Source organism: Copadichromis virginalis, linkage group LG20, assembly GCF_057382275.1.
Source record: "Copadichromis virginalis isolate Kocher_CV1m ecotype Utaka linkage group LG20, C_Virginalis_male_GT1.1, whole genome shotgun sequence".
In the NCBI taxonomy this organism is placed as follows: domain Eukaryota; kingdom Metazoa; phylum Chordata; class Actinopteri; order Cichliformes; family Cichlidae; genus Copadichromis; species Copadichromis virginalis.
This window is the reverse complement of record NC_140637.1, coordinates 33,810,388-33,838,242: the sequence shown is the minus strand read 5'-3', so window position 1 is coordinate 33,838,242 and position 27,855 is coordinate 33,810,388. Positions and strand designations below refer to the sequence as shown.

General features: G+C 47.0%; 2 protein-coding genes across 4 annotated transcripts; one reads left to right on the top strand and one right to left on the bottom strand.

The window, feature by feature from the left end:
• Positions 1-64: 64 nt before the first annotated feature.
• On the top strand, positions 65-6,233 carry ndnl2 (necdin-like 2). Its single transcript, XM_085444840.1, has 11 exons — positions 65-169; positions 1,295-1,355; positions 2,887-3,006; positions 3,097-3,160; positions 3,478-3,557; positions 3,640-3,734; positions 4,049-4,128; positions 4,219-4,261; positions 4,350-4,412; positions 5,668-5,782; positions 5,864-6,233. Exons 2-11 carry the CDS (start codon positions 1,308-1,310, stop codon positions 5,963-5,965), a joined length of 810 nt encoding a protein of 269 aa, XP_085300966.1. The 5' UTR covers positions 65-169; positions 1,295-1,307; the 3' UTR covers positions 5,966-6,233.
• LOC146685258 (6-phosphofructo-2-kinase/fructose-2,6-bisphosphatase-like) lies at positions 6,139-22,915 on the bottom strand. 3 transcript variants are annotated; one of them, XM_085444837.1, is made up of 14 exons: positions 22,481-22,915; positions 14,882-15,007; positions 13,572-13,668; positions 12,744-12,810; positions 12,481-12,555; positions 12,339-12,395; positions 11,921-12,042; positions 10,103-10,310; positions 9,870-10,016; positions 9,679-9,783; positions 9,301-9,430; positions 8,952-9,014; positions 8,708-8,772; positions 6,139-8,471 (listed from the first exon to the last, which is right to left on the bottom strand). In XM_085444837.1, the coding sequence occupies exons 1-14, from the start codon at positions 22,563-22,565 to the stop codon at positions 8,412-8,414; spliced, it is 1,407 nt and encodes a 468-aa protein (XP_085300963.1). In that variant the 5' UTR covers positions 22,566-22,915; the 3' UTR covers positions 6,139-8,411. The 3 variants fall into 3 exon arrangements, with proteins under 3 accessions (XP_085300963.1, XP_085300965.1, XP_085300964.1); XM_085444839.1 differs by lacking the exon at positions 22,481-22,915 and adding an exon at positions 22,037-22,151; XM_085444838.1 differs by lacking the exon at positions 22,481-22,915 and adding an exon at positions 17,097-17,785.
• Between the last annotated feature and the right edge of the window lie 4,940 nt (positions 22,916-27,855).

Genomic DNA, 27,855 nt, shown 5'->3' with positions numbered 1-27,855 from the left:
AATTTTTATTTAATTAATAGATGAAACCAATGACTTTTACAGTCACTGAGTGAAACCAACGACGAATGAAACGGAAAGGAAAAGCGGCAAGTGCAAATGACGTCATCAGCAGGCGCCTACAAGCCCCATTAGCGGGAATCTGACCGTTTGGAACGGGTGGAGGATCAAAGTGAGTCATTTTCTAAAACATACGGACTATTTGAAGCTTCTGTTTGCCACGCTTTATCCCGGGAAATCCGGGTGAAGTATTTTAGGGCACGGAGTTAGCAACGCTGTCTGCTCTGGTTTTCGCGTTAAGGATCTGTGGTCACTTCCGGGTTTTTGTTTTTGTTCAGCCTACAGACTTTCTCGTTTAAAACGCGCCGAAACGCACACACACGGTGTAGCTGTGGCGATCAGGTCCTAACAGAATAAATGTGCGGCAAAAACTGTGTTTGTGTGGGACAGGTCAGCGCTGAGTCTAACATCTGGTTTGCTCTCTTACAAAGAAATGAACAGACTCTGATTTTTACGGTACTTAGATTTTAATGGCGTGAGACGGAACAGCCAATCACGGAGGCTGGTAAACATGCTGTGGGCTGCTTTCCTGCAGAGGGTGAAGAGGATTCTTCACTGCATTGAGGGGCTTGTGGGTCAAGCACATGTTTCAACCAATAACATTCAAATTAAGTTATAACTTCTATAATGTTTTTTTTTTTTTGGTAGGAGGCCTGTGTGGTGTGTGTGTGTGTGTGTGGGGGGGGGGTTCTCTTTGGGGAGACAATAACCCGACGGACCAGTTGCACGAACCAAAGCATGCATGTATATTCCAGATATCTGTAGTATTATTAGAATCATATGATTACAGCACATTTACCTCTCATCCACTTCCTTGAAGTGTCTCCCAGCGCACTTGTTAGCATGTTTTGGTTCGTGCAACTGGTCCGTCGGGTTATTGTCTCCCCAGAAACATTTCCGTTGTGTTTTGTTTTCTTTTTGCAAGTGTTTCCTGAAGTTGCAGTCCGTTTGGCCTCTCAGGGCCACCGTACAGACACATCTGGCAATTTTACCATTTTTAATCCAGTGATGATGCACACGCTGTATCACCTCACACCATAATTTCCTGCTGTGCAAAGCTGCAAACAGAATGACCTTTGGTGACAGCCTCCCCTTCATGTATGTGAAAGTCAGACTTTAGAAAAGTGCATGTACTGCAGAACTATTCGAGATGTGGTGCAGGGGGCCAGGAATTAAAATGCTGTGCAGTCCAACCTAAAGAGGCACATCTGTTCATCCTACCTGTCTCCTTTATCAGGCGGTGTGTCGCCATGACGCAGAGGAAAAGACCGTCCAGCACACAGAGCTCCTCTCAGAGAGTAAGTCCTTCGTTTCCACCACAGAAGAAATTCTTTTTACTTGTCTGCACTGTTACAGTAATGAGAGGTGCTAGGGTAAAGTGGTGAACGCCTTTGTATAAACTCAAGATCACGTCCAGATCAAACCACAGCAGCTGGAAAAAAAAAAAGCAGCCCATGCAGGAAAAATGATTCCAACTGTGAGGGCATATGTTAAATAATTATTACACCCACTCCACGTGTCCCAATGATAGGAGCTTCAGCATCATGGGATATAGAGTTTGAATTAAGTGCAGTAATTTGATGTCTGTGATGCAGAGGGGCAGAAACAAGCTCCAGCTCTCTGGATGTTTGCTCTGTCTTCACTGGAGAAAACGTTCTGCATGGTTTCTTAAACACATGCTGAGAAACATCAGAGATGCTACGAGCAGAAACCGCTGAAGCAGCTGGACGAACAGGCCGGTCCCTGATGGCGGTGAGGTGGTCTGAATGGTCACTTTATTGGGAAACCTTCCACATCTTCAGCGGGGTACCTCGGGGTCATCGGCACTTTGCCTAAGTCAGGGGTCTCAAACGTAAATCAGCTGTGGGCCACTGCTGGCACTGTCATCTCACCGTAGTGTTCAAATAGTACAAAACAAACAAGAAGAAATCACAAATATTTCCAAAAGTGTTTGTTTTTTATTTAAAATATTGTATAACAAGACAAAACTGCAAACTAACCGAAGCCTTTTATTGAACTAGCAAACAAACACACCTGTCCTCTTCCTGGACAGACACACTTTGTCATACGTAACAAAATACAAACACAGACACAAGTGTTCACATTAGTTTGTGACTCGCTGAACTAACACAGCCGATCCCTCAGCATGTTTGTGCTCTCTGCTCATGTCACCTTCATAATAAATCATTTAAAGAGCTTATTTTAACATTTCACTCAACAACAAACAAACCTCCCCAACAGAAAGAGTCAAACTGCGTTATATTTCTTCACATCAAAATAGGGGCTGCGAGTTTGAGGCCTCAGCGGAGCAGCAAAGGCAAGATTAGCTTTGACCTGTGGAGGGTTCAAACTGCAAGCTCAGACCAACCATAACCATCCTGAACTGGTCTCAGCTGCTGGATCGCTCTTCCCAGTGACTTTTTTAAAGTTGCGTGGGCTCCGAGCCGACCTGCTGAAAGAAACTGCGCTGACGTTGCCGGGAAATCAGAGCAGCAAACTTTCATAGGAAAGGAGTGTGAACGTAGCGTAGTGACTGATGCAGTCAGATGCTTGGGGCAGCATGCAGCCCAGGAGCTCGTTGACGCTGCTGCTTCTCTTTGAAACCTAATAGCTTTGATTGGTTGGACTTGATGGTTTTTGGTGTTGACCCTCTGGAGGTCTGTGTGTTTGGCGATTACTGCAAGAACCTTATCGTGTCTCCATCTTCTCCCAGAGCTTTTAGACAGCCAGCTGATAAAAGGCAAAGTTGCCGTACAGAAAAATAAGCTGAATCTGAGGGTGTCAGTGAGTTTCACAGATACTGACTCCATGTACATTTTTCCCACGTAGAGACACACCGGCAACTTGGTGGCTCAGGATGAGGATGACGATGCGACCTTCACTCAGCCGAGTACGTCACAGGTGCAGAGAGGGCTGGAGAAGCTCACACCTGCACAGGTCGACCAAAAGGTACAGAACCAGGAGAAATCCAGAGTTTGATTCTTAATGATCAGTAAAATGTATTTAATTTCTTTTTTTCTGTCACTCGTCCGTCTGCAGACTGCTGAGGTGGTGCAGTACTTCCTGGTGAAGGACCAGAAGAAGATGCCTGTACGGCGAGCAGGTACAGACAGCAGCCAGGGAGCGTTTGAATACACGGCAGCGTTCCACTGAAAAGCCCTCTGAGGTTTATATCAGCTCAACTGTGAAATCAAACGGGGGTAACAGTTAAATTGAGTGCTAAGGAACAGAAGTGTCCACGAAAACAGAGGCTGCTTCAGTTTGTTTGAAAAAATAAAAGTGCTCAGCGTGTCGTGTCGGGCTCTGAAGAAGACGTTGTGAGTCTGAGGTGTTTTAAAACCTTGCTCGCAGCCGTGGATGTCCCAGACACGCGTATAAAGCACAGTAATGAAAGATAACGTCGTCTCCGTGCCGTTTCAGACCTGGTGAAACATGTGGTGAAGGATTACCGAAACATTTACCCCGAGATCCTAAAGAGGGCGGCGCGGACGTTTGACCAGGTTTGTAGAGTCAGAGATGATCGGCGTCTCGATTTGCAAATGAAACTGTCTCAGCACGGCGCTCCTCTGCTGCTCTGTCCAGGTGTTCGGCCTGAAGCTGGTGGAAATCGACCCTAAAAATAAAATGTACATATTGGTCAATAATTTGGAGACGCCTGACAAAGCCTCGCCGGTCAGGTGAGTATTCATGCATATATTCATAGACCGGGGAAACGAGCGTCTAAACATCAGCAGTACAAATGTTTGTGTGCGCTGTGTGGAGTCCGAGAGGTCTTTAACTTTAAGCTTTAAGAAACTGGGCAGAGACTGCAGCCCCATCTAGTGGTGACATCATGTGTTACATCACAACCTAAACAGTTAAACGCTGAGGCCGAGCAGCAGGATTCAGTTATTGAATACCTGCGTGTTTTATACTCTGACACAGCCAACATCAGTGCGTCATCAGAAAACCTGCATTTGTGTAACAAGTGTCTGTTTCCTGTGGCGCGTAGGAGCCCGTCCAATCCAAAGATGGGTCTGCTGTTAGCGATCCTCAGCGTCATTTTCATGAAAGGCGGTGTCGTCAGAGAGAGTGAGTGTCAGTCTTCCTTAAATAAAACAAAGGCGAGTTGATCTGTGGAAGGACACAAGTTTGACACGTTTGTCTTCCCTCGTCGCACAGATCTGATCTGGAACACTCTGAGGAAGCTGCGCGTGGACCCCGGGTGAGGCCACGCCCCTCAGTCGCCGCCCAGCTGCTCGTCAGGAGTCGGCACAAATCTGACTTTAAACGTTTCTGTTTGCTGTGCGCAGAGAGAAGCACGAGGAGTTTGGTGACGTGAGGAAGATGGTCACCGACGAGTTTGTGCGTCAAAGGTAGGAAGCAACCCGAGTCATGGGCTCTGTCACCGTGGTAACCGGGTCACTGTGGGGTCAGCCACAAATGATCAAGGACAGTTTAAAGTTCAAGATGTGAAGTTACTGCGCTGAACTGGATGTAATCTGATTACCCGATAACATGTAAACCCCTCCCCCACCTTGGAAAGCACAGGCCAGGTGTGAAGTACCTGCGTCCTGCAGTCGGACGATGGCTCAGGCTTCTAAAGGCACTGCCGTGTAAGCAGAAGGTCGCGGGTTCGAGCCCGGCAGGGTCGCTGTAGTCGTAGCGCACTGGTGTGTTCAGAGCCAGCGTCTGTCAGACCGTAGACTCTGGTTTATACCACACCACAGAGCAGCAGGAGGGCGCAGGAGGCCAGAGCACCGCAGCACCGTGCCTGGACCAGCTCCTCCAACATTCCCAAACCGGTCAGAAAACCCCGTGTTGTGTTTCGGTTCGCATTTCTTTGACATTTTGTCTTCAGTTACTTTTCTGCGTCTGTTTTCGAACGATGCATCGCTTTCCTACAAAAACAGGCTGCAGTGGATCATAAAGGGCTTTTTTTCCTTCAGCGTCTGTTGTTTTTCGCTGTATTGTAACTCATGTTTTCCAACCTGAAAGACTTCCATGCGACATGCTGGCAGCATCACTGATGTTTCATAATGATTATTTAACGTGATTACTCCTCAGTCTGGATTAAAAGGATCTGTTGATGTTGGGTTTCTTTTTTTTAAAGTGGTTTTCATCAAAATGTAAAAATTTTCATTTACCCTGAAGTTAAACCCACAGCTGTCAGTGGAAGCAGGCACAACATCTGTAAGTGAACCCGGCTGATAAGGATTTAAGACTCAGATATTTGGAGACTGAACAGATTTATCGGCTGAATTTATTTGTTATTGTCACAGGTGGTGGACGGCCCATCAGCACTTATAATGTGGCTGATGGGTTTTCCCCAAAGTCTCTTTACTGCTTTAAGTTTTATCTGCAGTTTTATATTTCAGCTCATAAATAATCAGGCGGGCGATCGCAGGTCCTGTTGGGAGGCCTCGACTTCTGTAACCAGATGTGATGATCAGCCTCGACGTTTCAGTTCGCCCGACCTTAGTTTATAGGAAGATCATGTTTTATTCTATAAGATGTGAAGAGCAGCTCGCTGCTCACGTTCAGTTTATATCGACTTCCACACTCATTTACTTGACATCTTTTCTGTTAATGCTCAGTTTGATTCCTGTGTGCGTGCGTGTGTGTGTGTAGGTACCTGGAGTACGTGCGGATCCCTCACACGGAGCCCATCGAGCACGAGTTTCGCTGGGGTCAGCGCGCCGACGCAGAGGTGTCGAAAGCCAAAATCCTGGAGTTCATGGGTGAAGTAAGTTTGCTGAGCAGAGCACGCCTACACCTGCAGATGAAGCTGTGGCTACTAATGATGGTTTTTTGTGTCCGATCTCAGCTTCATGAACAGGACCCTAAGACCTGGACTCAGCAGTACAGACAGGCCCACTCCCTCCCCAACTCCAGCCAGGCCTCCACCAGCAGCAGCAGTCAGAGATAACCACCTGACAGCTTCTCCTGCCTTCTTTTTATTTATCGTGTGTGAAAGAGAAGCTGCACCAGCAGCGTTGTGTGGACTGGTCGTGTTACAGTGTGAATCCCGGTTACATTAGAGCCTCGTGTTGGACCCGTGTGAGCCTTAGTTTTAAACATGAGAAAAAAACCCCACAAATGTCCAGTATCCATTTAGATTTTATTGCCTGGATTTTAACGTAACAGCAGGTTTTTTTTCACGTTTATAAAATAAAGTTTTATAATTGATCCAACAACAGTGATTGCATTGATTTGACTGGTTGCTGGTGACACAGCGGCACGGGGCGGGGTTACTGTACGAGTCTCGTTTAAACACAGAATTACTGTTCAACACTGCAGGTTTGCTACCACTCACAGTAAAACTGACTCACACTGTGAAGATGAGGATCCCCTGAGGTGGTTTGATTTTCTATTGCTACACCGGGTGATTCTGCACAACGCAGAACATAATGCTCCAGCACACAGAGGCCTCCAATCACATCTGAGTAATAGTGTTAGTCGCTATCCAGGTTTACTGGTATCATGAACCTGGTTCACCTAACTACAGCATATCACCATGGTAACCCTGAGCTACCTACTCTGGAAAATGTGCATTTTTCTACAGTTTCTCAGGTGAGCACATCCCTAAACTGCAGGCTTTGAGGTATATTTGATCCTGTATACTATTATTAAGAACACCTGAAGGTGTTAACACGGGTGGTGCGACTCCTTTTGCAAAGGAAGCCTACGCAGGTGTTTGGCTTCACTATCATCATGAAGCTTATTAATTCTGCAGCGTTCATCAGCAGCACAGTTTTTAGCGTCTCATCCGAGCAGCAATCCGATGCTTGGAACCACAAACGCAGTCCCTCGAATGACCACAGGATGTGGCCGTTTTGATTCCAGCATCTAACTGATGCTTTCATTGATCTTTAGTGACTTTTAGTACGACACCAGTCTGTGCTGCCTGTAATGAACCACTCGCCCTCCTAACATCAACCTGCCTGTAGGTGAGTTCATGATACCAGTGATCCTGGATCAGCGAGTCCAGGAGACAAAGAGCAGGACTACAGCGGACGGACACATCATGAGGACCACGAACAGTCAGTGTAACTTCACAGAAAAAAATAAAAAAGATGCACCAGACCTCCCTCCCCCACTAAAGAGTGGGGTGCATAGAGCAGTCATGGATTGTGTGTTTATGAGGCACATTGAGGTATCGGGCAGTTACAGGACCAGCTGTCCCCTCATGTTTTACGCAGGAATTATGGGTCGTGTGCTTTGAAGGCCTCGTTCCTGTTTTATCTTTTACAATGAATAATACTGAAAACTACCAAAAACCACATTCAGCCAAACACTGTCAGCCAGTCCTGCTGAATCCAATCACCGACCCCTCAGGTTATATTCCAGTCGCCTGTGGATATCCGGGTAGGGATGGTTTTCCTCCATCTTTTTTTTTTTTTTCTTTTAAATGAACGCGGGCCGTTTAAAAAGAGATTAAAACACTAAACTATCATCACAGTTTCTGAACAGGCTGAAGGTAATCAGAGCTGAGGCTCGCAGAAGTCCCGAGGCGCAGACACGGTAAAAACATGGATGCATCTACCTGCATTCTGTCTGAAGGCCACCAGGTGGCGATAGCTGGGTTCCAGTTTTATAGGTGTTTAAACTGCTTTCTGTCTTGACTTTAACTCTTTTTTTTTTTTTTCCCCCCCTGATGATCATCAAGTGTTTCCTTGTTGTTTTAGAGCGCGTGTTCTGGGTGTTTTATCAGCATCGAAGCGCCAAGCACACGACTCAGGGAGAGTTTTATTTCTGCCCTGGAAGAAGGCCCGCGGGCGTGATGGTGGAAGTCCGGCTTCAATGCGTGAATGTGGCTTTAAGAAGTCGATTAGATCAGAATAGAAATGTTGGTACATTTACCACCAGAGCAAACATGACGGTTTTACTGCCAGGAATAAAAACTTTTTCAGCAATTCTAAAAATCCTTTCAACCTGTCCTTTAAGGATCTGTAACAACGCTCTACTCGCTGACGGTAACCAGCACCACGTGTTCGGTATGTCAGTGTGGACAGTTAACTTCCTACAATGACGGTTCAGACTGACACTGGTTACAGCACAGGTACAGGTAAGGAAGAGTCGAGGAGGGAACACGGTAACGCAGACCCCCCGGCACATGTTCAGCACTACTTTGTTTTTTTTCCCCACAGTAGACGAGACCTCTTCTTCACCCGGCCTCGGTCCTGCGTTATAAAGTGCATCGACAACGGAAAGAGGCTACCACAGAGAAATGTCTCATTTTCAGTGTTGTGAAGCTTCAAACTGTCACAACAGCAACAATCACAACAGCGATGATCTCTAAGATTACTTAAATTAAAAAACAATAAAAGGCCACTTCCATCAGTGAATAAAAACGAGCTCCCTGCCCGCCTCCTCTAGATGTGTTCAGGGACCGTCTCCAGGGCCTCGGCCGGGTCTCGGTCCACGTCGACGTTCTGGGAAAGAAAGTCAAACTGAGTCTGATGCACAGAGTCGCAGCGCTTTGAATCAATGCAGGCTGCACGCGCACGCACACGCGCACGCACACACACACCTGTGATTTATTAAAACCATTAGTTCACCGAGTGTGGGCGGTTCCTCTGCACCTCGGTCAGTGTCAGGTTTCGTTAACGCTACGACTTGTGTTCAGCCGTTTGTGTTTAAAAGAAGAAAAATCATATTTCATATTTACCACCGGCTTGTCTCTGTGCGTGTTGACGGCCTCGATGTTCAGGAAGACGGATTCCACTTTGCAACCTGAGGGAACAACAGACGGACGCTGTGATTGCACGTCGTGACTTCTTCCACCAGCACGCCGTTCAAAAACAACTTTAATCATCTTACTTTGTGTTTGCTAGTTTACGCTGCAGAGCTTGTTTTAATGATACTAACAGAGGAGGACGTTAAAGTCAGAGGCAGAAGAAGGCGAGACTGACCGTAAGCGACTGGCGTGAGTTTCAGAACCGTGTGCAGAGGACACTTCAGGTACGGCAGCTCGTCTGAACACAGAGAAATGTTTGTTTATCCACAGCATGCCTGCTGCCATCACTCTAACCACAGAGAAATAAACTCGGGGAATCTATCATTGTTTCTTCATTTGTTTCATTATCGAAAAAATCCTGTGAAAGATAAATAAGAAGTGATCCTGTACTCTCAGCGGTGGGTTCATAGGGTGATATTTATGGGAATAATTCAAAACAACATTGGTTTTAATCACCTTTCGATCACAAACATGAGCGTAAAGGCTCAAAGCCTCAGCAAAGCCACTGCAGAAGAACCACTTACTAGCACTCTTGTCCAGGAAGTAGGCCAGCAGACACCTCATGACTGCCTGGTGACAGATGACTAGAACGTTCTCCTGCCTCTCCAGCTCCATGATGACCGGCTCCAGACGCTGAACGAGGTCCTCGTACGACTGAGACACACACAGTTAGACATCAGTCACTTTGCTGTCAATGCGTGAAGCTGAACGAGGCTCCTCTTGTCGTCAAACACTCGGATTTACTATCTGACTCAAAATGGGACCAGATTTATTTTTTAATCGCTTTAATGTTTTATTCAGTAAAACATGCAACAGAGACCTAAACTCATAGTGACTCCTATTACACAGCCAGAGCAGCTGCCCCCTGCTGGCCAGCAGGTGTACGCAGGGTCCACACCCACCTCTCCTTTAGGGTAGCGGTAGCGATACTTGTCTTGGTCCCTCAGCGCGAACTCCTCGGGGAAATGCTCCTGAATCTCCTCGTACGTCATCTCCTCACAAACCCCCTGAAGTGAAACACACAGGAAGTCAGACTCGTCTCCTACGAGCAGAAATCATCTACGTGAAGCGGCCGAGCCGTTTCTTTACGTACGGCGTCGATCTCGTTGAGAGCTTTCCATTGTTCGTACTGGACTCCCAGAGCCTCTGCGGTCTGGATGGTCCTCTTCATGTGGCTCGTCCACACCTTCAGGTCGCTGATGCACTGCCCACGCATGTAGGTGCCCAGAGTGCTGGCAAACTGACGGACAAGAGAAAAATCTCACTGACAACAACATGACCCGAGATCACAGGTGCATTTTAAAAAAAACAAAACAAAAAACGAACCTTCGCCCCGCGAGAGGAAAGCCCAGAGTCGCCTCCGATGCGACCCACGAGGTTCAGTTCGCTCTCACCGTGGCGACACAGGTAGATGGACCTCGGGGTGACGTGGATGTTCATGAGGTAGTAGACGATCCGGCTCTGAATGTGGTCCTGGACCCGGTTCACCAGGTATCTGCTGCCCACGTTGAAGATTTTAATGTAAGACAAGTTCCTGCAGAAAGACGAGGAAAAGAGACCCAAAAGCGTCAGCCCTCTTTAACTTCCTCTGCTGGACACAACGGTGCGTTTACGTAACAAAGACACAGATCGCCCAGCCCGAAGACGCAGGACCAACAACCTGTCACGCAGCGATGTATCAATGTGAAGCTCCTATAAAGATTTCATTCTTTAAAGTTGTTCATTTCTTCTGCCATCATATTTGTACTTAGTTACATTTGTACTTAATGCACACGCATTTTGTTTTTTCTCAGTGTGATGGATGCTCAGGGACGACTTCAGGATCTCACCCAAGATTCAACCACAGACGGTCCCATTAGTGGGCAAACCGCTCAGCCTCCTGAGCCACAGTCATGTGAGGAATCCTGCCGTATTATTGGCTCGTGCAACCGCTGCACCAGCTGAGACGGACGTCCGTAAAGCTCTCGCTCCACAATTTATTACAATTTAAACATATTGTCATATTTAACACCCTTTAAGACCTACCATAGCACCAAGTCCGCCAGAGCTTATATTATATTTTTACCTGCTGTGGAGCCATTTTTGGGAGCATTTCAAGTTGCTATACATCAATACAACCATTACAGCCCAAATTTTAATAATATGTATTCATTAAGTGCATAGTCATTACATAAATTGCAAAAAAGTGCAATAAACTACAAAAAAATTGAAAATCATTTTCGTTTTTTTTAACATATATTTCTAGTTAGAGAAATTTAAGAGGCTTATCCCTCAAAACTGTAAATACACAAACTAGTTTCCCTCCAAAGGAAATTTATTTTAAGTGTCTTCATAGTTTTATTTTTGAGATACACCAATTTTCATATACTGCAGGAAAAACGAAAAAATATATTATAATGCAAATTTACAAAATAACAGCATGTGCATCAAAATAAACTATTTCCAGCAGTGCAATATGAGTCCTCAGCATCCCAGAAACCACACAGAAATTCAGAAAGTCAAAGATAACTTTTAAAAACACAAGTATAGGTTCATGAGGCCACGATGGTAAAAAAAACAACAAAAAAAACAAACTACATTTCCACAAAATGACGCCACTTCCGGTTTCGGGCAGGTCATGGCGGACATGCGATAGTTCACGCTGATGGACGTAGGAAGTGTTACGAACAGCTGATCGGATCGGCAAAGCGTGTTTCTGGAATATTATGTTTTTGTTGCTGCAAGTGCTTTTTATGCAGTTTTTGCAAAACTATATGTGGAAGGAAACCGTGACCGAGGACAAGCTGATGGCATCAGATGTAAGTACAACTCCTCCGGTTTCATATGCAAAAAAAAATGATTGCGCTAGCTCACGTGGTTGCAGAGCTACCGGGATTTAAAAATAGTTACACAAAATGGAGCGTGCTGCTCCGACCGGCTTTAAAGGGTTAATGGGCTTCAGAGGCATCAACTCAAACCAACATCGACTGTGCAGAGTGATTGATGTGATGATGATGATGGAGTTTAATTCCAAATTCTCTGTGTAAGGTTATTTTATGAGTTTAGCATGAACAGAGAGTGTGGCTGATCTGCCTCCACGCTAACAGTGAACCACGAGGTGTGGATGTGACTCAGAAGCTGATTTTCCACAGCAGAGGCAGTCACCTGTCCTTGGTGTCATCGAGGGGGACGTAGGTCATCGTATAACATTCGATCCTCTTCAGGAAGTCGGCCACAGCCTCCTCTTTGTCACAGCCGGCGTAGTCCGGGCTGCTCAGCTTCACTTGCTGTTTTCAGGCAGAGAGAGTGGGAAAAGTCACGACTAAAGCAGGGCACATGCTGAGAGAGACGTGAGCTGCACGCACAACATGAAGTCTGAAACGAGCCAAACTGAAGAGAAAAGGACGGAGAAGCTGCAGGAAGGGTTTCTCCACGCTTTTGTTGTGGAACAAAAACCAGTCCAGGTCCTGCCAAGACACCCGCGGGCTGGCACAGCGAGCTCGGTTCAGCCCGTTCCAACAAAAACAAACTGAAAGCGCACCGGATCCCGGCTCCGAGCAGCGACTCGCCTCGGCTCACTTACTTTAATATTCTCAGCGATGATGTCGGGGTCGTCACATATCGACTCCACAAAGAAAACCTGAACAGGAAGGGAAACAAAAGCTGTCACAGAGGTTTGACGAACACATTTCTATTTTTAATAAAGAGAAAGAAAGAAAGTTGACCTTGTAGCCGTTTTCTTTGGCAAAGTTCAGGATGACCTCTCTGCGGTCCTGGGTGGTGTTCGTGGCATCAAAAACCTTCAAGAGACAAACTCAATAAGACCACGCTGACCGACTTTAACAGCTGCTCACACAAGGATGTGATGACTTGTGTTCACGGCGTTTTAGGGAGATCTGATTTGTCACTGTAATATTGTGTTTGTGTGTCCACTACAAACAAAAACGTGCTGCTGAGCAGTTTGGAGGAAACTTTGAGTTTGACTCACCACCACCTGACCCTGCTCCCTGCTGATGTACTCGCACACGTCTTGGAGGGCAGCGACGGCACAGGCCCTGCGTGCCGACACAGAAACCGACACGTTAACGATGTATGACACTGTCAGCAGGCGGGACTCACCCCTCATATCTTTACATGCTGGTAGGAAAGTAGGAAACAGCTTCAGCCGTTCATGCTGCATTTCCACGTATGTGCGCGTGTGTTGAGTTTCATGCACCTCAGTTATGCCAAAGAACAGCTGGACAGCTGTGAGTGTTTAAAGTCTGTTACATACTGCTGCGATCTGACCACTGTGAGCGCTACAAAAGCTCATCTTATCTGCAGGACATCAAATGGAAGGTGAGCAGCACTGTGGAGAGTTACAGGTCAGTGCGACCGACTGAAGAAGGGGCTGAGGGGCCGAGATCATGGACGGTGAGCTCTGCAGTGAACTGCTCCAGCTCCCATCTCACTTTGTGTCACAGATTATTTAAGGACAGTTTATGACTCAACAACAAAAGTCTAAAAACAAAGTGTGAACGATTCTAACAAGCTTGAAAATGAATATCTGATACGGTCACTTTCAGTCTTTACGCCTAAACGACTCACAGCTCAGGTACAAGAACTGGACTGAAAACGGGAGAAAAAGCAGCAAATGTCCAAACAGTAACTTTTAAAGACCTTCAGAGAGTTGGACTCGTATTGCTCACGAGCACTTTAAAAATGACGGCGTAGTCTGGCTCCTCTGAAGCAACATGCTGTGGGTTTCATAAACACAGCCTCACACACTAACGCCTTAATGCCGAGGTGTGGCACACGTGCAGCTGAGGGTTCGTACTTGCGGATCTTCATGGCCTCCTCGTTGTCGGGTCTGAAGAACTGGTAGCTGTTGTAGGAGCAGGTGGCCTGTCTGCGGTACTGCCCCACATTAAACACTGGAACACAGAGAACACAATCCTGCTGACACAGTGACAGGGTCTGGATCTGTAGCAATGAGCTAACAACGCTCAGAGACTAAACTTACAGCTAAACATGCTAATGAGGATGCCATCTGCTGGCTTTTAGCAGTGACCATCACAGGTTAGGAGAACGAGCCATGAAGGATTATAACAACACAAACAAGGAGCAGTAACTGTGGCTGACAGCAGCACACGTTCTAACCCACGATGCTTTCAGACGGCTGAAAAAGACCAAACTGCAGTTCCTCTAACATCCAGCAGAAGCTCCAGCAGTCAGTCCGTCCCCATAAACCCGGGGTGGCAACTCCAGGCCTCGAGGGCCGGTGTCCTGCAGGGTTTAGATGTGTCCTTGATCCAGCACAGCTGATTCAAATGGCTAAATGACCTCCTCAACATGTCCTGAAGTTCTCCAGAGGCCTGGGAATGAACCAATCATGTGATTCAGGTGTGTTGACCCCGGGTGGGATCTAAAACCTGCAGGGCACCGGCCCTCGAGGCCTGGAGTTGCCCACCCTGCATAGACTCCCATGTTAAAACTTCTGCTTCGGTCTCTAAACACAAGCTCTGCTCCATAAAACCGTACAGCTTCACTGTGAACAGAAGAGCAGATGGAAAACTCGTGTGGAGAATAACAGATTTTTGCACTGATGAAGAAGAAAGTATGTGCACAGCTTACAGCTGTTATGACCGAGGATGGAAATCTCCTTACTATCATTTAAATGTCATCAACAGACTCATCAGAGCCATGCTGACTGGAATGAACTTTTTAGATCCTTGAAATCTGACAGTGTTAGGATCCTCTGAAGGATGTGCTACCAACATGTTGGTGTCAAATACCGCAGAGCACCTTCAGAGTCCTGAGGAGGCCTCAGCGCCCTGGAAGTGTTTTGGCAACACACAGCAGACCAAATAAAGTCCGGACAGCCAGAAACGCCGCGGCCAAACAGTTCCTTTGCTCTCATCCGCATCTCTGTAACCTGCCTGTTTATTCACAAAGCTTTGACCTGAGAAACGTTATTACTCTGCTGCTCAGTCAGAGTCTGTGTGAAGGTTTACAGAAATCACTCCAAGCTGCATCAAACAGCACCTGCGAACACGAGCTGCGTTACAGCTCACACTAACAGATGCATTTCCATCTGTGTGGCGACGGCCTGGTGTGTCAGTTTAGCCCCGCGCTGGCAGCCGATACCTTTGGTTTTGACGCCGATCCAGTTCAGGTACCTGGTGAGCTTCGTGGAGATGTAGGTTTTCCCTCGTGCCGGGAGGCCCACCATCACGATCATGGTCGGGGAGTTGGTGAACTGGGGCACCGAGGCTGAAACGCACAAACACAAAGACGGTGACTACAGGTGACCAGCGCAGGTGTCCGAGGAGGAAAACACACCGACGTCTCAAAGAAGCCGTGAAAGTTTTACCATCTGAAGTCTGACGAACATTTCGAACACATCAGTCTTATAAATACTGACACAAGCCTGCAAAATACTCCAGCTACTACATTACAATGCTAGCATCTCGACAGATGGCTCCGCCCCTCCCTGAGCCTGTCGGAGGTTTCTTCCTGTTCAAAGGGAGTTTTTCCTTCCCGCTGTTGCCAAAGTGCTTGTTTAAAGGGGACATATGGTTGTTGGGTGTTCTCTTAATAAATAAATACATTTAAGTAAATGTTTATAAATTCATTTCTGTTTTTTATGTAAAAATGTGTCAAAGACATTAGAACTTCTTCCTTTTTATTTCATTCATTTCTTTGAAGCCTCGGTCCTCCGTACGATCCTGATCTAAAAGTTAATGCCTGGCTGTGAAGGAGAGGCAGCAACAACACAACCATGTTCGGCTCATCTCGTAAACAATGTCTGACTGCACAGCTTTCCTTCGCTGACGTCAGTACAAGTGTGCCACGGAGGGTTCGAGCTGGACTAAATGTTATTTTGGTGATAAGAAGGAACACCGTCTGACCGCGAGTCATTTTTCAGAGTCACAGGCTGTAATCTTTCCTCCCACAGACACACGTTCGCCGTACAGAAAGGAGGTGATTTTAAGCTCATGGCCAGCTTCTCTCTTCTTCATCGCTTCAGTTTCATCTGTTTGTTTCCCAACCTTTGTGCACTTTACTGTAGTTTAAGTAGGAAGTGCAGCTGAAGTCAGTGAAGTTTACTGCTGTTCTTTGAAATACGTTTTCTTCTCATTTACTGTGTTTTTCCTTTTCCCACATCAGCACTGATCTCATTTCTTGCTGTCGTTGGCTTTTGTAAAGCACGCTGTGTTTGTGTGTCTGTTGTACATAAATACATCACACCTGATTACCGATTGATGTGGAGTTAAGACCATAAATCACCCTAAAACCACTCAGACCCATCTTGTGACATCTCCACAGCTCCGACCGCAGGCTGCAGACACACCGACTGCACAGACGAAGCAGTCACAGGGAAATGTCACACGTATTCTTGTGCTTTTACTTTGGTAAAGGATCCAAATAAAAACTTTAGCACTCAGAAAGCAGCAGTGAGCACTGGTTGTTCACGTGTGGTGAGGAACGGTGAGTTTCCTCTTCAGGTGTTTGGCTGCTGCTGTCGCCCGTTCAATGCTTACAAAGCTGCAAAATGTTAACACGTCTGAGTGAAAGCTTCAAGGAAGATCTGAGAGGAACCTGACATTCGTTTGTTTCTTCTTCTGACAGCTGCTCCGTGTGGGATCTTACTTTCAACAACCCTCTGCATGCACTCAGATATATACAGACGTCACATCAGCAGCAGAAATGTGGACTTTACAGCAGAGAATCAGCAGCTCCACGACCGCTCTGCTGCCTTGCTCTGAGGTCAGAGTCAGACGCTCCTGCACTGATAAGGTTATAAATGTGTGGTGGGAATTTTTTCCTTCAGTCGGGGGGTGAAGATCGGAAAATTGCCACCCAATCATAAGCTAGAAATGATTCTGGTGTTTTTTCTGCGCTGCCGGTTAAACAGAAACGTGCGGTCCTGACGTTTGATTGGGCGGGCAAAACGCCCGCTCGGGCAGGCTGAGCCTCGCCACACACACTTGTCCACCAACAGCCTAGTTTTCATACTTTGTAACTCTTTCTTCAAAATATTTTGTTATTGTGATTCTTTAGATGTTTAGTTTCACTTTGTACTTTACAAAATTCTTTAAATGCACATTTGTCGTGTTATTGTTGAGTCTGAGTCTGTCTGACCGCACGCAATCACGCAGCGACCCTTTAGGGTGAATGGCCGTCAGGACACACACACACACAGACAGACACACACACCTGGTGAATCCACACAAGCTGTTCAGAAGAAAACGCACAAGTATCAGCATGTCAAAGCAAAACAAGGCATCACAGCGCAAACCGTGTGTGTGTGTGTGTGTGTGCACGCACATGTGCTGCATGTGTGCGCTTGTGTACTTACAGCCTCGCCGTCTGTTCAGCCTGCTCTGCATCCATGGACCCCAGGTCTTCTCCAGAGGATTCTGAGTGAGTGTTTGCGACATGGCTTCAACAGCCAGGTGTGTGTCTGTGTGTGTGAACCTCTCCTCTGTATCTGCGCTGTGTGTGTGTCTGTGTGTGTGAACCTCTCCTCTGTATCTGCGCTGTGTGTGTGTCTGTGTGTGTGAACCTCTCCTCTGTATCTGCGCTGTGTGTGTGTGTCTGTGTGTGAACAGGAGGACGGGATAAAGGCGCTCTCCCAGCTGTGTTCAGATTTTGAACTTTCTCACACCACATCAGAGTGGGAGGAGCTTCAGCAGCACACCTGTTTGGTTTGCGGCAGAGGATGCGGTGCCTCTGATTGGTCGGCTGGCCTGTCAGTCAGTAAAAGACACTACGATGAGGTCATCCACCAATCACCATGTGCTGCAGTAACCTTTGTCCCGGCACACAGGAAGTGGTGTAACGTGACAAACGGGTAACAACCATGCTGAGCGGCTCTATTGTGATTCTATCAGCTGACACCCAATGAAAGCAGCCGAGGCCTGTGTGTGTGTCACATGACCTAGGCCTTCATTAATATCAACCATGTGGGTGGTGACTGACTTGTTTGTTGTATTTAAATCCAGTCCTGATATAAACACACACACACACACACACACACACACGACTGAATGTAATTAAAAAGAAACAAGAGCAGAAAATCCAAACTGCACAAATTCATTAAATGCATTTTAAATGTAATTATTAGAGGCAGTCATGTTTTTGCATGTGTGGAAAACAGCTTCTACCAAACAAAAACACTTTAAGAAACGAGCAGATCAGACTGTGCCTGGACATCCTGACCTTTCTGCATTAACCATCATTAATCCACCTTCACGTGACCACAGTGCTGCAAGACGTAGCAAAATCAAGACGATTTTGCTTCCAAGGAGCCAAACCTGTTTTGTTCTCTCCCATTTTCAGTCCACTCCTTGTACCTGACCATTTTCAGAGGAATGTTTTAACTGCTGACCAATGAATCATTCAATGAACCCAACTCCAGACACTTTACTACTACTCATGTGTCACAAAACATGCCAAAGACTACACCGTTTGACCTGCATAAAACAGTATTTTTGCACCAATGAACGAATTTCCAAAGAGCTATTGGATAAAATCTTAGCATATCTAAGCAAAGTGTTCAGTGTGTCGTTAAAAAATTAAATAAATAAATGAAGAAACCGGAGAATGGAGGACAAACCCCGGAGGAGAGGCTGAGGTACGGCTGCACAGTTACAGCTTAACTGATAATCGCCATCATTGTGATCAACACTGAGACCACAACTATTTGTCACGATTAACAAAATGTGTGTTACACTGTAAACAAATCTCTGCATTGCTGTGAAAGACTCTGGTGACCTCAGCACGTCTGAGCTGCACTGCAGCGTTGGCTTTAATGCATTAATTATGTTAATGGAGTCTTTGCTGATGGAGTCTTTGCTGATGGAGTCTTTGCTGATGGAGTCCCTCAGCTGGCCGAAGAAGTTGTTGTTGTTTGTGCTGCAGACACAACTCTGCAGCACTCTGTGCATGTGATGCCTTCATGTTTAACATCAGCTGCCTTAAAAATGAAGTATTACCAAACACCATGTCTGCAGTGCCACACACAGATACATTTTCCGTGTTGCTGCTCCAGGCATGGAGCAGGGAAAGGCTGTGATTGGCTCATATAGACGAGTGGTCGGCTGCTTATTTAGGGAGCGCCTGGCTTGCCTTTGCTTTGATGGCTCATTTAATTCTGGAACATCAAATACAAGTAATCGTGCAGCTCTCGGCTGACGTGTGCCAAGTTACATTTTTGGTGAGAGCCTGCAGATGTCTGTGAAACACGGTGGAGGCTCTGTCATGGTTCAGGCTGCAGTGGAGCGAGTGGTGTTCGCTAAAACTTCTAAATGCAGCAGCCATTTAAAGCCATCTGCAAAGCACCTGACTGGGAGTAGGAGAATACCTGCAGTAAAAATATACCCGGGCAGGAAAACAGAGTGAAACACTGCCATCAGACTGGGCTCCACACAGTCCACACCTCAACGTTACTACAGCAGTGTGGGATCATCCTGACAGAGAACAAAACAAAGCAGAAACAGTCTGAGAAGAGCTCCTAACGTCCTTCTAGAGGCCTGAAGAGAAATGACTGGAGACACTTAAATGACAGAAATCTGTCTGAGAGAGTTCAGAGAAATAAAGGCGATCATACCAAAATATTCATTTTACATTCACAGAAATCTGTTTTTGCCTGATATGTTTTAATCCCACACATCTTTTTGAACATGCTTCAATAAATCCTTACATCCATTTTCCAGCAGAATACAGAGAAATGAAATTGGCTCACGATTGTTGCACGGTACTGAACGTCACTCCTTTGCAAGTTAAGCAACATTGAAAAAAGTTTTCCCTTCGTTATCTCAGTTTATCTCCTTTCAGCAGACGGCTCTTATTTACAGTCGAGTTAGCTCCTCCTGTCCTGCTCTGTCTCACAGAGTGACGCAGACAGACAGAGGAGGAGGGACGCTATAATACTTATGCAGCTGAAGTCTACATGTTGCTTTACCGGAAGTGCATAAAACGGCGCTCAGCAGACATTACACCAGAAGAGGGCGAGCGAGAGCGATTAAGAGGGAAGTGAGAAGGGAAACTGAGGTCTTCAGTCAGGTCAGGTCTGAGTCTACCTGACATGACTGTCACCCCCCAAAAAACTTCATTATTAGAGACATCAATTTTTTTTGTCAAAGCTAGTGTTCAGAGACAGTAACCAACAGTGGCCACAAGATGGCAGTAAATGACAGGACGGCAGCAAACAGGCGTTACAGGCTCGCCGACAGGACGGCACGCTGTTCTGAGGAGTGAGGAGATAGAGGCTTCCACTCGTCTCCTCAGCGTGATGCTGCCATAAACACATAAAATCAGAACGCAAACAGAAAGCTTATCTAAGGTAAGACCAACACGTGGACCTTTGCACACAGCTCAAGGCGAGCATCTTCAGATTAAACACCCGTCACACTACATCCTGTTACCGTCCTTGTTTGCACGCTGCAGCAGACACACAGCTTTGTACAGAACTGAAACTGGACTCACAACCTTTTCGCTGTGAGCCAGCGGCGCTAACCACTGCACCACTGCACCAGTGGCCAGCTGCAGTCGCTCTGTGTGGAGTTTGCGTGTTGTTGTCTGCGTGGGTTCTCGGCGGGTACTCGACCTTCCCACCGTCACGAAAACATGGATCCGTGGATGGATCACTCACTTTTATTTGAATTTTGGGGACAAATAAATGAGAGTTAAATAAAGGGAAAACATGCCATTTTAGTGGTTTGGGTCTGACTTTAGCTTCTACACAGAAGTTAAAATATTAATGATGTGCAGTACTGACCGAACATATAAACACAGATCAGTCAGTAAACATAAGCAGCTCCTGCAGCTGCTGTTTACTCTGCTGGAGCTCCCAGTGAGCAAACAGGAGCTGGGTCACATGTGAAACGCACATCTGCTCAAGTCATCAACAGCTCAGAGAAGTTGAAGTTGAGCAAGAACATTTCCTACGAAGTCACGCTTCTGTTCCCACGTCACAGCTTTCTTCAACAGTGAGCCGAACACTAAAAACCAAAGAATCTGAGGTCAGAGGTCATCAGTTTTCAGTCACCGAGGTTTAAAAAAAAGACTAATGAAGCAAACGGCTACGTTTCTTCTGCCAACGTAAAGTTTATTTTCAGGCCTGAGTACCTCATTTATATTTTAGTGGCTCTGTAGTTTAGTGGTTTACACCCAACACGGCAAAGATGCTCCGCCTGATTATTTCTAAATGACTGACATGGACACAAACTGAATCCATCCACAAGTCAGATTTCAGTAAAAACCAGTGAAGCATTGTTGTCTTCATGCCTCTTCCTTCCTTCATGAAAGGAAGCTGTGTGAAAGGCATGCAGTGTGTCTGTGTTTTTAGTCAGGACTGAAAACACAGACCAAAAATGCCTTCGGGAATTTTATCAGCTCGGAGTGGACAAAAGTCATATTTATTAGTTTAAAAAAGAAACCCACCCAAGTTACAGCCACGACAGAGCAAAGCAGCCAAGCATTCACTGCTATACTCAGCTCAACATAAACACGTCTTTTAAAAGCGCTGCACACGTCACAGACGGCTCGGAGCGAGATTGAATCATGTCAACACGACAGAAACCATCACAGAGCGCCAGTCACACACGAGCTGCCACAGGCTGACCAAACAGACCTCAGAGTGGAAAGACCTCCCTGCAGCCGAGCCGGGACGTGAACTTTGTCGTCATTAACTGAAGTGAAGCCAAAACCATGCAGGAAATTTCAATTTTACTATATTTTTAGACACGAGCAGCATGCTACAGCCTGCTGTTGGTTTTATACATGACCACGGCCTGAAGTTTAAAAGAGCACGGCGTACATCAGTCACCGTTAGTCAGGCCTGACCGCACGACGTACTGCAGAAGATCCTGCTCTCAACTACATATTTGCTTCTTATCACAGGAGTGAAACCCAGCACTGACACGGTGGCGATTAAGGCCCAGACATGCTGACCATGCAGTGAGCTGTAGCCACGCCACCACACTGCAGAACATCCCCCGCTTACACATTGATAAGAGTCCAAAGACAGGACCTGCTGCTGGTCAGGCTGCGTTTTTATAAAAATAAGAGTGGCCGTGCGAGCACACGCTCCCCACCCCGCAGGCTCAAAGTCGTCCACTCCTCCAGCATTAAAAGGTGCCCACTCTCGGATTTCTGCCCGCGGCCTCTCAGACAGCGGATCCGGCCCTGCATTGGCTCTCACTTCACGTGACCATCGAGCCAGACTTCAGGTCACGTGTGCGACCTGGGGGAGGTCAGCGGTGCGTTTCTCTGAATGAGGGAAACAAACCTCACCTGTGCTCTCACACCGCACGCGCCGCCGTCGCATGGGGTGCGCGCTTTGCTCCCTGGACTCCATTCCCCACGCGGGCCGTGTCTTATCAAACCAGCAGCACCACCCAGCACATGCCTGACAGCAGCTCAAAGACCGCGCGCTGTGACATATATGCGCGCTCACAGCAGGCCCGATATATCGCAGTCCTTATATAATGTGTGTGTGCGCGCGCACGCTGATTGGCTTTAACAGTATTCCTGATGATGATGATGATGACGCCCTCTGCCCGCTAATCAATGACATTATCCACAGTTTGCGTCACGGTGACGCGCACACAGTGTGTTGCGGGAATGAATGAAATAAGAGGAAGTGTGTGTGTGTGTGTGTGTTTTATTACATAACCAGGGTGCTATTCTTACATCCCGGTCATGCGCAGTGCGCGTGCACGCGTGCCCGTCACTCACCGTGCGGCCGTTGGAACCGGAGCGTCCTCCCCGCGGCCCCCGGGGTGTCTCCTCCGGCTGCTGCGATCCGCTCTCCGTTCATCATCCTGCAGATCTGCTCGTGGCTCACCGCGTCGCAATATCTGTTTGTGTGTTATGACTCCGTGCCTGCTGCATGCAGCCACGGTGCGTGTCTCTGCCCGCTCAGGCAGCGTGGAGCCAGCCAGACGGTGCTGGGCGGAGCGGAGAGGCCGGTCCTCGTCGTCACAGACTAACTAGTCCTGCAGGTTTAACGTCTCACGCCTCTGTCATCGTAAACATCAGCACGAGCCCGTGCGTTAATGACGCGCCCATCGTGTGCCACGCCTCCTCCTCCTCTTTGTCCTTCCTGTGGGGATTGTCGTGATGCTGCGCGCGCTCTGCTCTCACCTCGTTGCCGTCATCCTGTCACAGAGTCTTAAAGGGGCCCCCCGACACTGTTACCCGAAAGGTCACGGGACTGTTTCGTGTGGAGGACGCTTGGTCACGTGCTTTTTGGCCGTTAAGGAGCTGGTTTGTTTGTCGGCGGGAATGCACCCAACCCCCACACCCTCCGACCCCCGATGGCCCCTGAGGCCCTCTGCACTGCTTTCACTTTCCAGGACAGCTGAGCCAGAGTCAGGCAGAACTCACCGCTGACGTTAAACACGCAAAATCTACGCAGACGGCTCGTCGCAGGCTTTTACGTCACAGAGAGTTAAAAGTCAGACCCTTTCCCATGGTGACGTGTCTGAGGTGGACATACACAGTGTGATCCACCCTCAGACACTGTGCCCCACATTTGATTGTCTTTAGCAGAGTCTCACAGAAATCGTGTGGACCTGAACATGATTAATAAATCTGCACAAATACGATTACAGAGCGGATACAGGACATACAGGACACGTGACATCCTAAACACTTTTGCTTCCAGCATTAGAAAACAGTCCTCAGATAAAATACTGAATATCTGTCCTGCAGAGTTTGTAGATTCGTGTCAGCATTATTAATGTGTCCAACGCAGACGTACTCTTCCTTGCTCCGTAGTTAGTTTGCTGGGATCTGCTCTTCCTAACTGTACATGATAATATGTGCTTTAACAGTTCTTCCAGAATCAGAAAGAACGGCCTTATGCTGAGATTTGGTGGAGGGCTGTGTAGACAGTAGTCTGTATTATCAGGACAAAAAGTGGGATATGAGAAAATGTAAATACAGAGGAAATAAATTGTCACAAAGATGCAGCATGTTTGCTAAAAGCTGCGACAGCCTGCGCAGTTCTATATGTAACCACAGGGAGGTGCTGTGACAGGCAATGTGGCCTTTCTAATTGAATAAGGGCTGGCAGCAGGGCGGCTGGTCGTTACCTGCCAGCAGGTGTTCTTATTTTTTAGCTGGGATGTTTCTGTGTGAAGTAATGCACACTGTAGGCACATGTATGAATGAGTGGAGGGAAGGTAACCCAGGCCAAGGCGGCACTAATGGGCATTTATAGATTAGATACGTCACGTTTTCTCCACCGTGTCTGTATTTAACAGCGTCGTTCCAGTTTTCCTTACAGATTCACATCCAGCTGAGCAGGAAATTGTGATGCACTCTTTTGGAATTCATTGGTCTGATAGTCCTACTTAACTAGTCTGCAGCTGTTCAGCTTCTGTTGACTCGCAGCTTTGAGCGATGATTTTTTGTGTCTTGACTACACTCTGAATCCTCGCTCTGTCAGCCTTAGTGCAGCTGCCGTACCATACCGTGATGCAGGGCGATGGTGTCTTCTGTGGATCTGTTTGCGTGGTATGCAAACTGGTGCGGGTTGAATTCTGGGCGGAGGTAATCCTTGATGTGCTGAAGGACTAGTCTCTCGAAGCATTTCATGATTACCGGTGTGAGGGCCACAGGGCGGTAATCGTTCAGGCTGGTGATGGGAGACGTCTTCGGCACTGGGATGATTGTGGCTGATTTTAGACAGGATGGGATGGCTGCTTCATCCAGTGAGAGGTTGAAGAGTCTGGTGAAGATGAGGGTGAGCTGGTGGCCACACGCTCTTAGTACCTTGCCAGGTACTCCGTCTGGACCGGCCGCCTTCCTGGGGTTCACTGCTAGGAGCACACGTCTGACCTCGTGCTCCGTTACAGTGATGGAGCGGTGCAGGAAGGTGAGGATGAGGATGGGAGCAGGGCTGAGGCAGATGAGCGCTGCTGTTGTGGTGTTTCAAAGCGGGTGAAGAAGCTGTTTACTTCCTCTGCCGGCTGCTCACTCAGGTTTTCTGTTTTCACAGCCTCTGTGGTTGATGATGTCTTGTATTCTCTACCTTCCAAAGAACCAAAGCAGATCCTGTTGTTCCACACTTTTTCTGGAATGTGTTAACTGAGGAGTGACAAGTTCTGACATCCGAGTTCAGAGGTGTCTGGAATGTGGCATAAGTTTACAGCTTCACTGAAACACACTATTTTACAGAGGCGTAGCGTCGATATTTAAATTGAATTGAATGATGAACACTGAGAAAGAAATTCTTAGGAGGACATTAACTGTCTAAATACTGCTGTGATGTCACACAGGCGGTGCTGTGTGTTTAAATGAAATCACTTCCTGCTCTGCACTTCCTGCATTTCACCACACTGAAAGCCCCTTATCAGCTGTTTGAACATTCATACTGACCGTGAGCATGAGGGTGTGGCTATTAATCCTTTTATTTTTTTCCTCTTACAGATGGAAGGTTAAGTATCCAATAAAAATATCATTACTTCAAGCATCAGAAGACGTATTTTCCTTTTAAAGAAATGTGCTTGGTTTGGAAGACAGGATGTGAATGGTCAACTTGTTGCTACAAATCCAAGCTTTAATAGATCAATCGAGCGAAATGTTGAAACACTGACACGCACAAATCCATCTGCTGTTGAGTAGCATGCAATAAGACGGCTAACATCATCCACGATTCTTACTGATGAGTAAAGTACGTAACTAAAAGATGCTTCCTACAGAATGAGCCATGAGTTAAAGTGAGGCTGGTGCAGTTCGTCTGCCAGCTGAGAAAAACTCACGGCTGCAGTGCATGTGTGAAAACTGGCCAGCGTACGTTTGGTGGAGAGCAGCAACTATCCAGTTAGCAGGTCACATACTAACTGGATGGTTGTTGGTTCGATCCCAGTCTGTTCCAGTCTACATGCCAAATATCCTTGGGCAAGATGCTAACCCCATGTTGCTCTCCGATGCGTCCATCGGAGTGTGAATGTGTGTGATTGTTAGAAGAATAGAAAAAGTGAATGAACACGTTGTGTAAAGTGCTCAGAGTAGAAAAGCACTATATAAGAAGCAGTCCATTCACCAGAAATAAAACTCACAAAATACCAGAATAATAATGGAAGCTGAACCAAAAGACTCAAAACAGCAACTCAGCTGAGATGGATGTTCTTAGGATCTCCTTTTGTGGGTGACCTGGTTTTTCTCTTGGCTTCATCAAACGATGACCTTCAGCGTACAGTGGAACAGTTTGGAGCTCAGAGGGCATTAGCATCTTCAAGCCTGAGACCACGGTTCTCAGCCAGAAAAGGGCAGAGTGCTAGCATGAAGTCAGCCTAAACTGTGGCCGTGAGCTCAGGGTTGTGACCGAAGGAGCTCTGGATACGAGGTACCAAAATGAGCAGCTTGATCATTCAGCAGGAATTCAAAGTACACCTAAATCTTTCACAAAGGAGCTGATTGAGGTAGTTTGCCTTTGGGCATGTTCAACTGGGAGGAGGCCAAAAACAGAATGGACAGGCTGGAGAGATGATGCCTCTCAGCTGGCTTGGGAATGCCTCAGTGTCCCCCCGGAGGAGCTGTGTCCCTGATTAGAATCCTGACCCTGCAAGACCTGCTGGATAAGCAACAGAAGATGGATGGATGATGCCCCCAAAAGTTGATTCTGTTCATCTGGACGTAGCTTTTCAGCAGGAGAAACATTTCGTCACTCATCCAAGTGACTTCTTCAGTCTCAGCTGACTGCAGGTTTCCCCAATCTTATAAACAGTACATTTGCATAATGACTGAATGATGATTGAGCATACATCAAGATGTATGGTTGGATGAAAGCCAGACTCAAATATGTTCCCTAAGATTTGTGCATTCAAATACACAAACATCCCGGGACAGTCAAGGATGTAAAGAGGTTTATAACTTTGGTCAGACTTGAACTGAACTCTTTAACAGCTCCAGAAGTGTACATTTTCAAAATGCACACACACACACGCACACACACACACGCACACACACACACGCACACACACGCACACACGCACACACACACACGCACACACACACACGCGCACACACACACACACACGCGCACACACACACACACGCACACACACATACACACACACACACACACACGCACACACACACACGCGCACACACACACACACACACGCGCACACACACACACACACGCGCACACACACACACACACACACACACACACACACGCACACACACGCACACACACACACGCACACACACACACACACGCGCACACACACACACACACACGCGCACACACACACACACACGCACGCACACACACACACACACACACGCACACACACACACACACACACACACGCACACACGCGCACACACACACACACAAATGAGCCACTAGTTAAGGATATGCGTAGTCCGTGTTTATTAGTTGACAGCTGGGTTAGTTCATCAGATACAGCTCAGCGCACAACGCAACAAGCAGTTACAACATCAGCACACCTCAGTATTGCAGTAACCCCCTCCCACCCCACGCACCGCCCCTGTATACATATGTGTGACTCCTCTTCTCCCATCCTCCCACTTTCACCTCCCTGCTTGATCCTGTGATACTGGTTCATTGTGTTACTGACCACATGAGGATGACACTGACGTCATCATCGTGGCTGATTAGATTACAGCACTGTTGTTATTGTAAGCAGAATTATTATGCATAACTACATTTTTGTCTTTTTTAAGTGTTTTTTAATATTGTTGTTTTTTCCCCATGTACGTATAAAAAAGGCTGTGACAAAAACAGGCAGACAGGGCTGTACAGCAGAGTCAGAGCAGAGAGACAGACGGACGGGAGTGGGGTCGAGGGCGGGGAGACGTCCATCAAGGCAACAAGATGAGGTCGGACTTTGGATTATTGTACATGAAGGAAGACGAGCGTTTGCTCGCTGCTGTTATTTCACAATCAGCAGTGATTATTCAGCTCGAGATACGCAGTTCCCTGTCCATGAGTTCACTCTAGTTTTCTCTAGCTCGCTTGTAGTTTTTCTTTTGCAGGAAAATCCACTGAAAAGACCAAAACCAGTGCTGGATGTGGGCTCACTTTTTGTCTGGAAACTGTCAAAAATCTAGTTTTCTGTAGTAGGATTGGT

What these genes read in the sequence shown, in the direction of transcription:
- LOC146685258 (XM_085444837.1), bottom strand. Translation starts at nt 22,565, where the DNA reads ATGATGAACGGAGAGCGGATCGCAGCAGCCGGAGGAGACACCCCGGGG. An exon ending in GGGAGCAGGGTCAGGTGGTG is followed by an intron (nt 12,556 to 12,743) that starts GTGAGTCAAACT and finishes TGTCTCTTGAAG; the next exon opens with GTTTTTGATGCCACGAACAC. An exon ending in ACCGCTACCCTAAAGGAGAG is followed by an intron (nt 9,431 to 9,678) that starts GTGGGTGTGGAC and finishes TGTGTGTCTCAG; the next exon opens with TCGTACGAGGACCTCGTTCA.
- ndnl2 (XM_085444840.1), top strand. Translation starts at nt 1,308, where the DNA reads ATGACGCAGAGGAAAAGACCGTCCAGCACACAGAGCTCCTCTCAGAGA. An exon ending in GATGCCTGTACGGCGAGCAG is followed by an intron (nt 3,161 to 3,477) that starts GTACAGACAGCA and finishes GTGCCGTTTCAG; the next exon opens with ACCTGGTGAAACATGTGGTG. An exon ending in AGGCGGTGTCGTCAGAGAGA is followed by an intron (nt 4,129 to 4,218) that starts GTGAGTGTCAGT and finishes CTCGTCGCACAG; the next exon opens with ATCTGATCTGGAACACTCTG.